Consider the following 14,181-nt stretch of genomic DNA (forward strand, 5'->3'; position numbering starts at 1 on the left):
AAAGTAATTATTGATATATATGTTCCTATTGCCATTTTCTTAATTATTTGGCATTGATTTTCTCGATCTTTTTTCTTTTCTTGTATTTCTTGACTATATAAGTCCCTTTAACATTTGTTGAAAAGCTGGTTTGGTGGTACTGAATTTTCTTAACTTTTGCTTGTCTGAAATGCTTTTTATTTCTCCATCAATTTTGAATGAGATCCTTGCCAGGTACAGTAATCTTGGTTGTAGATTTTTCCCTTTTAGTACTTTAAATATATCCTGCCATTCCCTTCTGGCCTGCAGAGTTTCTGCTGAAAGATAAGCTGTTAAGCATATGGGGTCTCCCTTGTTTTTAACTTGTTGCTTCTCTGTTGCTGCTTTTAGTATTGTGTTTACTCTTGTTACTTTGATTATTATGTGTCTTGGTGTGTTTCTCCTTGGGTTTATCCTGTGTGGGACTCTTTGTGTCTCTTGGACTTGAGTGACTATTTCCTTTTCCATGTTGGGGAAACTTTCAACTATAATCTCTTGAAAAATTTTCTCATACCTTTTCTTTTTCCTTCTTCTGGGACCCCCATAACTCGAATGTTGGTGGTTTGATATTGTTCCAGAGGGCTCTGAGACTATCCTCAGTTCTTTTCATTCTTTTTACTTTATTCTGCTCTTTGGAAGCTATTTCCACCATTTTGTCTTCCAGCTCACTGATTTTTCTTCTGCTTCAGATATTCTGCTATTGATTCCATCTAGAGTATTTTTAATTTCAGTAATCGTGTTGTCTTTTTATGTTTATTCTTTAATTCTTCTAGGTCTTTTTTAATTGATTCTTACATTTTCTCCATTTTGTTTTCAAGGTTTTTGAACATCTTTACTACCATTATTATGAATTCTTTTTCAGGTAGTTTGCCTATTTCCCCTTCATTTATTTGGACTTCTGTGTTTCTAGTTTGTTCCTTCATTTGTGTAGTATTTCTCTGCCTTTTCATTATTTTAACTTATTGTGTTTGAGGTCTCCTTTTCCCCAGGTTTCAAGGTTGAATTCTTTCTTCCTTTTGGATTCTGCCCTCCTAAGGTTGGTCCAGTGGTTTGTGTAAGCTTCTTATAGAGTGAGATTTATGCTAAATTTTTGTTTCTCCTCTGACTGGCAAGGCTGAGGGAAGTGGTAATCCTGTCTACTGATGATCTGGTTTGTATTCAGGTCTTGTATTCAAGTGGTTTCCTTTGTGTGAGTTCTCACTATCTGATACTCCCTAGGGTTAGTTCTCAGGTAGTCTAGGGTCTTGGAGTCAGTGCTCCCACTCCAAAGGCTCAGGGCTTGATCTCTGGTCAGGAATGAAGATTCCACGAGTAGTTTGTTATGGTATTGCTACAGCTGCTAAGTCACTTCAGTTGTGTCCGACTCTGTGTGACCCCAGAGATGGCAGCCCACCAGGCTCCCCCATCCCTGGGATTCTCCAGGCAAGAACACTGGAGTGGGTTGCCATTTCCTTCTCCAACTGGCATTAAGTGAGATTAAAACAAATATCCAAAACGAGAAACCAGAGATGAACCCCAGACAAATGACACTTACAAAATCAGGCAAATAATAATTAAAATAATGGAATATACATATACACCCACGAGCAAAGTCAAAACAGTCCAACAAAAATACAGTATATTGACCTGGCAAACAAAGGAAATAAAAAATTATATTTACCAGTTAAGAACAAAACTAACTAAAGCACAAACTGGAAAACAAAACTAAAGCAACGTGCCAAGTGGGGAATAAAGCAATGAAAACAAAATGAACAAATATGTTGAGAGGAAAGGGAAGAAAGCAAAGAAAGAATAGATATGCAAAGTTAAACAGAGGTAGATCAGATTTATATACATTAAAGATTAACTGCAAGGGGAAAAGAACAGTTGGAAAGGCAAACAGAGGAATAAATGTAGAAAAAATATAACAGTTTTTTAAAAATTAAAATTAGGAAAAAGAAAAAAAAAAAAAAAACAGGAAGAAGAAATTAGAAAAAGGAAAACTCCACAGAATGCAAAAGCCCAATGTAGAGGCAGAGGTTTATAATAACAATAAAAAATGTGACTGAGGAAGTTCTAAAGCTTAATTAGATTTCCTAGTGTCAATAAAATCAACAACTACAACAGAGTGGGGTAAAAAAGGAAACAAAAAGAAAAAAAAAATCCAAAAGAATCTATAGAACAAGTCAAAAGATAAGAATAATAAATATTTTTCTTGAGTCACTGCTATCAGGATCCTTTCCCTCACCTTACCTCCCTAGGATGCCCTCCAACAATGTACTGATCTCTGGACCTGTTGTGGGGGCAGCTCAGATTCTAATCTGGTCCTACTCCTGGGTGTTTTTGTCTCCAATGTCCACGGCTATCAGAGCTAGTGTGTTTTCTTTTGTGGGAGCTCTCAGTGACCTTTCATATATTCCATAGACAGAGTCTGCCTAGTTGATCGTGTGGATTTAATCTGCAGTTTGTACAGCTGGTAAGAAGGTTTAGGGTCTTCTTCCTCAGCCACACTGCCCTGGGTTTCAATGGTGGTTTTATTTCCACTTCTGCATGTAGGTCATCCACTGGGGTTTGCCCCTGAGGCTGCCCTGGAGGACTTGGGTTTGCCTCTGTGAGGGCCAGGTGTGGAGGTGGTGTAGCTGCTTGGGTCACAGTGGTTCTGGCAGCACCAGGTACTCAGGGGAGTTGGAGGCTAGAGCAGCAGGAAATATAGTGCTTTAGAAGGGTATGGCAACCAGTATTAGCCAATATGCTCCAGCATTCTTGCCTGAAGAACCCCACATCCTGACACAGAAGCCTGGCAGGGCACAGTCTATAGGGTCGCAAAGCGTTGGACATGACTGAAGTGACCCTGCACGCATAGACGCAAGATTTTTTTTGCCTATGGCAGCTCTGCCCCAGTGAGAGTTGAGAGTGAAGGTGGCACAGCTGCTTGGCTTACACCTAGCGGTGCAAAGTGTGCAGAGACATGGACTGCCTCCACCCCAGGAGTTATGGCCCTATCAGAATCTTTTTTTTGAGCCTCTTATGGCTGGTGATCAGAAGGTCTCTTTGACCAGTCTTTCTCCATAGCTCCGCCAATTCAGGCACTAAGAGGGCTCCCTTGCCTGGGGTCCTTCTCTGTTGTTCAGTGCATCACGCACAGAGAGGGGCCGCCTAGCTGGGGTCCCACTCTAGATCAGTGCGTCAGCCACTTAAAGGGGCATCCTGAGTGGGGTCCAGGTCCGTAGTTCACTGCGTCAGGGTTTGACGGGCCAGCCTCTCTATTGTTAAGCTGCTGATGCTGGCGTGTAGGGAGAGAGGCTATGGCGATGGTTCCATCCACTACACGTGACTCAGCAGCATCACCTTGCTTCCATGGCTGCATGGCTTTCCTCCATGGGCATTTCCCACCACAATCTCCTCCCCCATAACCCCTCAAATCTGTTTCTCCACAGGCAACAGCAGCCCTTGCCCTAGGATTGCTCCACAACCCCTAAACTCCAGCTCCCAGCTGCTGCACCTTTCAGGGGACCCACGTCCCTGTCCGGGATATGTATGGCTGTGGCAAGGACTGTCTGATTCTCATTCCATTTATGCTGTCACAGATCAGCTCACTCTCAGCCATAAATGTTTCTCCTCTGACTCAGACAATTGCCCCAATGTGGGGATCAGACTCCTGCTTCAGTTCCCCCACCAGCCAGGGGCAGGTCCTACTAACACTTGTTTTTCCCCCTAGTTCCTTGGTCCTACCGAGTTCTGCGTGGTTCTATATATTCTTTTCTTCTGGTCAGGTACTCCTGTCCGCTCTCAGCTGGTGTTCTGCATGCACTTCTGTGTCTGAAGGTGTATTCCTGATGTATCCGTGGAGACAGATGTACTCCACGTCCACCTACTCCTCTGCCATCTTCTCTCCACAGTGCCTTTTATAGACCTGACTGTTAAAGGTTACTTCCATTTCATCAATTTTAGGGAATGCTCACCCTTTACCACCCACAGAAAGAATATTTGTACTATCTTTTACAAAAGTATTGACGACCAGATAAATTTATGTCACTTAAATCTAAGTAACTCTAAAAAGTCATTATTGAGATTTTCCTGGTAATCTAGTAGCTAAGGCTCCGAGCTCCCAATACAGGGGGCCTGGGTTCAATCCCTGGTCAGGGAAATACAATAGATTCCACATGCCACAATGAAGAACCAGCTCAGCCAAATAAACAAACAGCAAGCCATTATTTGTCAGTTATAATAACAAGACAATCAGTCTTAGGTACCATTATCAGTTGAACTGTGCCACCCAAAAAGACGTGTTAAAGTGCTAATCCCCAGTACCTCAGATTATAACCTTTGGAAATAGGGTCACTGAAGATTTAATTAGTTAAAATAAGGTCATACTGGAGTAGGGTGGGCCCTTAACCCAATTTGACTGGTGTCCTCCTGAGAAAAGAAGACACGCAGGGGAACACCATGTGAAGCGGAGGCAGACTGAGCTATGCTACTGCAAGCCACTGAACACTAAACAAGGATCCTCCCTAGAAGCCACAGAAGGAGCGGCTCTGCCAACACCTTGATTTAAGGTTTCTGACTTCCTAAACTGTGAGAGAATTAAATTTATGTTGTTTTAAACCACCCAGTTTATGGTATTTAGTGATGATAGCCCGAGGAAATGATTATGAAAATGAAAGTGTTAGCTGCTCAGTTCAGTTCAGTTGCTCAGTCGTGTCCGACTCTTTGTGACCCCATGAATCACAGCACGCCAGGCCTCCCTGTCCATCACCATCTCCCGGAGTTCACTCAGACTCATGTCCATCGAGTCGGTGATGCCATCTAGCCATCTCATCCTCTATCGTCCCCTTCTCCTCCTGCCCCCAATCCCTCCCAGCATCAGAGTCTTTTCCAATGAGTCAACTCTTCACGTGAGGTGGCCAAAGTATTGGAGTTTCAGCTTTAGCATCAGTCCTTCCAAAGAACACCCAGGACTGATCTCCTTTAGGATGGACTGGTTGGATATCCTTGCAGTCCAAGGGACTCTCAAGAGTCTTCTCCAATGCCACAGTTCAAAAGCATCAGTTGTTCGTCGCTCAGCTTTCTTCACAGTCCAACTCTCACATCCATACATGACCACTGGAAAAACCGTAGCCTTGACTAGACGGACCTTTGTTGGCAAAGTAATGTCTCTGCTATCTCGGTTGGTCATAACTTTCCTTCCAAGGAGTAAGTGTCTTTTAATTTCATGGCTGAAATCACCATCTGCAGTGATTTTGGAGCTCCCAGAAATAAAGTCTGACACTGTTTCCCCATCTATTTCCCATGAAGTGATGGGACCAGATGCCATGATCTTAGTTTTCTGAATGTTCAACTCTTTGCCACCCCATGAACTGCAGTCCGCCAAGGTCCTCTGTCCATGGAATTCTCCATGGAAGAATACTGGAGTGGGAAGCCATTACCTTCTCCAGGGAATTGAACCCAAGTCTCCTGCATTGCAGGCAGAGTCTTTACCTTCTGAGCCACCAGGGAAGCCCAGGAAACGATTCTATGTACCCTCCATAGCAAAACTGTATCATAACTAGAACAGGTGTTAAAAAAACAAATGCACATTATTTGCAGATATTATTTTGACCAAAGTAATTTTGGTGGTGATCTACAGATAGTACCTGAATATCCCAGGTAAGAATTTTTAAAGAGTCCCAGGATTTCATGTTCTGTGTCTACTAGAAACTGGTATATACCACCCAAGGGAGAACTGATACTTATAGGATCAACAGAGTTGTCTCTCTAAATATCACATGATATCATTTATATGTGGAATTTTTTTTTTTAAATGATACAAATGAACTTATTTACAAAACAGACTCACAGACATAGAAAATAAACTTATGGCTAGCAAAGGGGAAGGATGGGGGGATAAATTTGGAATTTGAGGTTAACAGATACACACTACTATATATAAAATAGATAAACAACAAGAACTTACAATATAGCACCGGGAATTATAGTAAATATCTTGCAATAACCCACAATGGAAAAGAATTTGAAAACAAATGCATATATATAACTATAACTGAATCACTTTGCTGTACACATCTGGAATACTGTAAATCAACTATACTTTAATAAAAAAATTTTAAAAAGCTTTATCACTTATTATGGGTCATATGCCAAGAATCAGATGGTTCACATGAAATCACTTTAAAATGGAATTCTATAATTCCTTATACACCAGAATATAATTGTGGACTAGGACAATGATGTTATACAATTTCATTTACTCCCTCTGATGATCCATGTCTTAAACAGCCACAGTTTTGTATACAGGTCAAATCCCCGTATTTAATGTTGTTTATGTCAATATAAAGAAAATCTTAATAATAATTTTTTTATTGCCTTGCCATTGACTATTTGAGACTTCAAGACTTGTTTAAATAAAAAAGTTACATACTGAATAACAACAGAATTTATTGTAACTAACTTCTCAGAACTATAAAATGTGTTACTTTTTCAACAAGTTCAAAATACCTTTTAGAAAAACTTACTAACCTGGTCAAAAATCATTACAAATCTTTTAGGATCTTTTTATTAGACAGCAAATCTGTTTTAGAATCTTAATAAAGATCAGTCAAAATAGAGCCAAGGTACAAACTGAGAATAAAAGAACTGTGTTGAGGCTACTGTTCAGACTATATTTGATCACTTGATTAAATTTTTAATGTCAAGAGGTTTGCTCTTTCTATAAAAATTAGTACTGCAACCTGGTGTTCAGGTACCTTACCCACCAAGTTATGTGTCATAGAGCTTCTTATACACAGATAATTATCATTTGTAAGGATATCAGCTACAGCCTTCTATAACTAAAGAACTTCAATTCTGCATTAAAATTAAGAAAGGAAATTGGTTTATTAAAGCACAATTTTAGAAGATATTATTAAAATACCTAAAATTAATAGACATTAGCCAGGGGACTTTCCTGGTGGTCCAGTGGTTAAGACTCAGCATTTTTACTGCTGAGGTTCAGTTCTTAGTCAGGGAACTAAGATCCCACAAGTTGTGCAGTGTGGCCAAAAAACAAGCAAGCAAATAAAAAAAGGTATCAGCCAGAAACAGCTTCCCAAGAGGAGAGATGGATAGTCTGCAATTTATATTACTTAAAATCATCAAAAAAATATTATCCACTTTGGAGAAACAACTCTGATTAGGGATCTCATGTAGATAATACCAAATTCTCTGGTCCGAAGGCTCTACAGCAAAGTCATCCTTTTGTACTCTAACTATATGCAATTTCCAGAACCTTCTGGGCAATAGGCTGCTTATAGAGCAAAATGATAAATACTTGCTACTATCAGCAAAAACTACAATCACATCTTAAAAGTAATTACATTTTATATCTAAACAAATCCACTAACCACTCAGGTTTAAGTCTTTAGACATTTTAAAAACTGCCATCTGAGGAATAACCATTGTCATGGACTAGTAGGGGTCATTATCACATCTGGGACTCAGTGTGAGCATTAAGTGACTTTGGCCAATCATGGGGGATGTGTTTTATCTTCCGTCCCATTCTGACAAAATTGGATGGAGAGCCACTTCCAGGGCAATTTGCTCATCACGGTCAGGGTGTTGAGGAATAGACATCATGCCTCTATGCAGCAGCTGTTTATACTGCCCTAGTGCAACTCTGTTAACCTGAGCACAGAGAGCTCAGCATGGATACCACATGTATCACACATAAAGCACAGACTATAATCCAGAGGTGGGTTTCCACAAAGTTTGTTTTGTTTTAGTTTGGCCATGCCACATGGGGCGGCGTGCAGGATCTTCGTTCCCCAACCAGGGATCAAACCTGAGCTCTGGCAGTGAAAGCACTGAGTCCTAACCACAAGACTGCCAAGGAATTCCCATTAACAAATTATTATTAATAATATCAGTACCTGTACTTTTCTTTCAGACAAATTTGTTATTTATGTTTCATTAGTATTCAAAAGTAGTTGTATCCTCTCCAATCAATGCCCAATATGTTATTTCACCAAGGAAAAAAAGGTAGGATAGGCAGTCTATGGAACCCTTGAACCTACAGTAAACTACAGATCAGAAGTGTGAGAGCCCATGATTAAAGATACAATGTGCCACCCACTGCAACCCAGTCTCAAACGGAAACGATCTACAAAATCAAAATAAGTAAGATACACCAAAAGGTATCGCAACTTTTAAGACTTCTTTTTTAAAGTCCTGAGCTGATATTAGCTATTTATGCAGTTGGAATTTTAGGATTTTAAATGTTAATTCCCTCTTTGGAGTAAATACTTGAAGGTTTTAAACCAAAGTTATAATAAAGTGAAGGAGGGCTCAAGATTCCAAGTTATTGACAGGCACAGGCAGTGGGACTGCTCACCAGCCTGACCGCTGGCACAATGCTCACCTTCAAGAAGGTGACTATCTCTGCAGACTGGATACTCTCCCCTTAAAGAGCCCCAGGAGCATGTCCTGTACGTTCTTCCAAGGTTTTGTTTTATACCAAACTCGGGAAATCCTTCCTTGGGTCTTTGCCTATTTCAATCTTCTGTGGACCCAGAATAAATGCTGGGAGTGGGCAGACTCCTCATGAAAACTTATTACATAATTAAAATGATATCAAGTCAAGTCTTAGCTTTTTCTTCCTTAGTTTTGGCAATTCTGATTTTTTTAAGCTTTAATATAGAACTTGTTTTTTATTCCTCTGATTATTTGCCATTTTTTCAGGACTTTATCTCATTCCTTACAATTCTTTACACATGTGGAGACAAAACTGAATGAAAAAAAGACTACCATTACTAAGATATTAATGACTACAACTACAAAAAAATTTAAAAATCCAAACCAACTTTCAGTTCTCAACTTTATCATCACAATTCACTTACTTAATAAGGTTCTGGAAAGCATAACCATCTGTCCACTGTTCAGTAAACGAAGCCCCATGTCGGACTGTGGTAAAGTGGCCCAGTCTCAAGCGATCTTGCATGCTTTTATCTCTACATGCCATCTTCTCTTGTTTTGACTTAGGGGAAAAGGACAAATAGAAAATAATCGTATTTTCCTACAAGAACTCAGATGCAGGGCTATGTTTGTTTTTTGTACTATACTGCTCAAAGTTTAGGACAACTGGCTCAATCTACACTGATTTCAGGAAGTTCCCTAAAGCTATAAACATTTTATATAACCCATAAGCATTCTACATCAACATATACTAACATACATTTCTGTTATAAATGTGGAATTTCCCTTCTATAAAATTAATGAATTAAGAGATGAAGCAAAGTTCTCCTCAGTATCTTTGACATTAATAAAAGAATTCACTTCACTTTTTATCAGTGTTCCCTGTCCCTTTAATAGCATTTCAAAGATTTCAGCAAAAAAACAAACCACTAGTCTGTCTCAAACCTCTAGCTTATAATAATTTCATTAGGAAGTACTGTCATCTTCAAACTTTTCACTGTAAGATAAATAACTACTGGAGATATGTTTTACAAATTTTAAGACATTAATTATTTATGATATATAATAAACAATTAAATATTTATTTCAATAATTATAAGAAATAATTACTAAAGGCAAATTGCAACTAATCACTTACTATTAATATAATAAAGGAGGCATCAGCCAATTAAATAATCATATACAAGTAATTGCCAACTAGTTTTTTAAAATACGAAACACTTAATTATCACATTATTATATATATAAATTACTCTAAATACCATATCTGAAATGGACATAAAACTATTGCTAAATGTCTGTATTAATAGGATGTGCTGTGTGCTCAGTCACTCAGTCGTGCCTGCCTCTTTGCAGCCTCATAGACTATTGCCCACTAGGCTCCTTTGCCCATGGAATTTTCCAGGCAAGAATACTGAAGTAGGTTGCCATTTCCTACTCCAGGGGATCTTCCCAATCCAGGGATCAAATCTCTTGAGTCTTCTGCATTGGCATGTGGCACGTGGGGTCTTTAACACTATGGCAACCCAGTAGCCCTTTCCTAAACCCAAAAGCCCTTTGTTGGTTTTTTGTTCTTCTTTCCAAAGAAGAGACATGGATTTACATAAATGTTTCTTACCAAAGAAGCCAGGCACACCCATGCCCACATAAGACAGAGAACTAAAGCTGTGGTCAGTCCTTTCCTACTTTGAAATACTTTCATTTCAGGTAAAAAGTTAGAAGTCACAACAATGGCACACCCTAAGCATCTTGGAATACAGAGTTGAGGCCACTACTTATCACTTACCTTTTCTATAAGCAGTTTCTTGCTCATTGTCACACATCGATTTAATCGTTCTTTGTATTTCTCTAACATCTTTTGCTGTTCATCAATCTGCCGTCTCAAATCACAGTTGGCCTTCAATGGAAAAAAATTTTTTAAATTAGCTCCAAGGAAGACAGATTAATACAAAAGCAGTTTCTAGGGAGTCTGAAAAGCATTTCTTTTGTTAAATTATAAGCAAAACTGAGATTTAAAGAGGTAAGAGTAACTATGTCTTTAAAAAAAGAAGGTAAATACTTTGTTCCTTGATTTTCTTTTAATAAACTTATCATTTATTAAAGATGAATTCTGCTACTAGAAGTAGGATGTTTTTCTACTGGTCATACTTTACTCCTCCCCAAAGCCAGTTACAGATAAATCAGTACCCCACACATGCTAATACTGTCATAAAATAACAGAAAAAATCTATCATGAATGAGATATTTATTTAGAATTCATTTAAGTAGCACTTTTAAGCATTTATAGATTAAATACTTACAAAGGGTGAATAAGCACTACTAAAAAAACAACACATAATGTTCTGTATGTTCAATTGTTGCTCTTCTGTTCTTCCTTCCAAAGAAGAGACATGGATTTACATAAATGTTTTTTACCAGAGAAGCCAGGCACACCCATGCCCACATAAGATAGAACTAACAAACAAGCTGAATACAAGGTCTTGGTTCAAGAAAACCAGAATGTAAATACACAGTTGATTTAGCTGTGGTCAGAAGGGTGGGCTAAATACTTTGAAAAATGCAAGACTCCTACAATAACAGAGAAGCGAAGAACCACTAACCCCAGGTCAATTTTGACTTGCAACTCCTGAGTTTACTCTTGTGTTAAACAAAAGATATCTACTCTTTTGGCAAATAAATGATACTATAGCACACTCAATTTTTGAGACTTTGAAGCTTCATTTTAAAGTGACCATTGTGCAACAGTTTCCATCTCCAAGTATCTACTTTCCTCATAATTTCTTCCTATTAGTTCTTCTAAGAGAGCTCATGAGTTCCATGGACCACATTACCAAAGGCCAAGTACAAGGACATTTGGTTAAATATGTCTAATTCATACTTTAAAAATCTGCAAGCCAAAGATCATATAATGCATATATATGAAGTCCAATCTACTTTTGGAAGGTGAACATCCCTTAAAATCTATAATCAAATTTATGGAATCAATCTTTGGCAGTTTATTTTAAATTTTAAAAACTCTAAATTTTTGTGGTTTCCAACACTAATGATTTTGTGTTCAGGTTTAAAATAGCACCTGACTAGCAGGTCCTGATGCAGCCTTATCCAAACATCTAACTAAAATGGAAAAACTCAATCAATGGTCCATGCCTGTCTGAAAGGAGACAAAAAGAGTAGTGGTTATTCCCCTGTCCCTCCGAATCAGAAACACAAGCACTCATCAATTTGAAAAAATGGCATCTCTCCTTTGTGTCTTCTTTTCTGACATAACCATTCCATTGGCACTGTTCTAGATCCAAAGAAAGACTACAATCTTCAGAAAACAAAGGATTAGAAAGACGGGAGTGGCAAAGAGGACATACCGTTTCCTGGGAAATAAAACCATATTTTTAAAACTCCCCAAAATAATCCTAAGTTAGGGTCAGTTTTTTACATACTCCATCTTCTCAATCTTAAGAAAATCAGATGATGAAGGAAGAAGACAAGCCCATGATCCTTTTTTAGCTCAGCAGAGCTACCCTGGACAAAAATCTTAATTTTTTGGTTTAGATTAGACAATTAGACTAGGATTTCTATAAACACACAATATCTAATTATAAACCTTGGCAATTCAATGAGCACCCAAGTGAAAAGAAGAGACGTTAAGAGCAACACCAAGCAAGTATACATGCTAACAACGAAAGATGGAAAATAGGTACTGAGTTTAAACACGGCTCTTCTCACTGAAGGATGGAGAAAAGCAAACTAAGAAACAAAACCACCAGGCCTAAGGAAAAATGTTTCTGAATAGAAAAGGGAACATCAGCTTGAGAACAATAAAAACATTGGAGATTAAAATGTTAGCCAATTTTATTTACAAATTGGTAGTATTTATGTATAGATGCATTCATGTACAGGGACTTCGATGGCAGTCCAACAGTTAAGACTTCATGCCTCCACTACGTGGGAATCCCTGACCAGGTAACTGCATCCTGTATGCTGCGTTTTGTGGCCAAAAAATAAAAAATAAATAAACAATTTCTTTAAAAAATTTTATATATGCTATAAACAGATCAAAAATTACTATAGTAAATATACCAAATGTTTTAATTGCAGTTAATGGAATTATGGGTGTCATTTTATTTTATTTTTTTTACTATTTTTACTATTCTCTAAATAAAGAGTATGTGTTGCTTTTTACAATAAGAAAACAATAAACCTTAAAATATTTTTAAAAGGGTGAGTCAATATGCCAAACTGTATATTAAAAATTATTTCAGAAAATATCATGGTATTACTGTATAGCACAAGGAACTCTACTCAATATTCTGCAATAAGCTATATGAGAAAAGAATCTTAAAAAGAATGAATATATGTATAACTGAATTACTTTGCTATACATCTGAAACATAACAATGTAAATCAACCATACTCCAATAAAATAAAAAATTTTTTTAAAAATCATTGTATATTTTCTAGAGGTATATTTTAAACTCCATAGAGCTACTTTTAAAGTTTCTCTTGTGAGCACAAAACACTTTAGACGAATAGGTTATAAAAGATATAAAATGCAAAACCAGGACTGCAAAGTACTTGTGAAATAGTTTTTAAAATTCAAATACACATATATGTGGAATCTAGAAAAATGGTAGAGATGAACCTATTTCCAGAGCAGGAATAGAGACACAGACGTGGAGAACGGACATGTGGATGGGGGGGTGGGGCGTGGGGGGTGAGGAGGAGAACGGGAGGGTGAGACAAACTGAGAGCCTGGGATTGACACATACACACTACCATGGGTAAAACAGACTGCTAATGGGAGGCTGCTGTAAGCACAGGACGCTCAGCTTGGTGTGCTGTGATGACCAAGAGGGGTGGGATGGGGGGTGGGAGGGAGGTCCAAGAGGGAAGGGATATATGTATGCATATAGCTGACTCACTTCATTGTACAGCAGAAACTAATACAGTATAGCAATTATATTCCAATAAAAAAATCAATAAAATTTTTAAAAATTCAAAGACATTAAAAAAAAATTTCCCTGAAATGGGAAAACAACACTCTATATACATATTCTCACAGCTTCAACTCTCCACAGATATAGTCCTCTAGTATATATTTAAATACTAAAATTCTACAATTAAGATGTCCAATGTAAAGGTACCATTTGGAATATAGTTTGATCCTTGTTACCTACTCAGATTCCCTCAGATCAAAGGAAAATATCCAAATGTCTACATTTTAACTTTATTATTTGGTTACAGTAATTATCTCCATGATATGCACGTAATTCACACATATAAATATAGATAAATCAATCACTGCTTGTTATAAAATCTCGTATGACATTTTAATACTTACTCTTAATAAATCATCTATTCTTCCTTCCTTCTTCTCTAAATCAGAATTCTTACTGTTTTCTAGTGCAGATATTTTTTCTATTGTGAGGTCAGACTACAGGGATAAGCAGAAAACAAACTCAGGATTAGTCTCAAAATATTACATGTCATCACATTTTTCTCATTACTTTTCTGAAAAAAAGCACTTGATGACACAACTAGCCTGGAATCACATGGCTCAAGAAATTAAATCTGCCTTTCTCATCTCATTCTTTAAGCATTACGTTCTGCTATACTTGTCCTTCAAAAATATATTAACTCTGGAATAAAATATATGAATTCTCAAAATACTGTGCACTGAACAGTACAGAAACATACTCTCTAGAAATGAAACTAACTGAATAGAAAAGGTCATCAGAGGAGAAA

At 37.6% G+C, this 14,181-nt stretch overlaps 1 protein-coding gene across 33 annotated transcripts in view; it reads right to left on the minus strand.

Annotated features, from left to right (window-relative positions):
- Positions 1-14,181, minus strand: part of TLK2 (tousled like kinase 2) — a 131,848-nt gene that overhangs the window by 38,738 nt on the left and 78,929 nt on the right. For all 33 annotated transcript variants that reach the window (XM_086357101.1, XM_086357092.1, XM_086357102.1 and 30 more), the window contains 3 exons: positions 13,778-13,870; positions 10,229-10,339; positions 8,868-9,004 (listed from right to left, as the gene is read on the minus strand). In XM_086357101.1, coding sequence (XP_086213227.1) covers positions 8,868-9,004; positions 10,229-10,339; positions 13,778-13,870 — 341 coding nt within the window. The remainder of the gene's footprint in view (positions 1-8,867; positions 9,005-10,228; positions 10,340-13,777; positions 13,871-14,181) is intronic.

The sequence above is a fragment of the Bos grunniens genome, chromosome 19, assembly GCF_055505025.1.
Source record: "Bos grunniens cultivar Pamir isolate PY7600 chromosome 19, Bosgru_T2T1.0, whole genome shotgun sequence".
Lineage (NCBI taxonomy): Eukaryota > Metazoa > Chordata > Mammalia > Artiodactyla > Bovidae > Bos > Bos grunniens.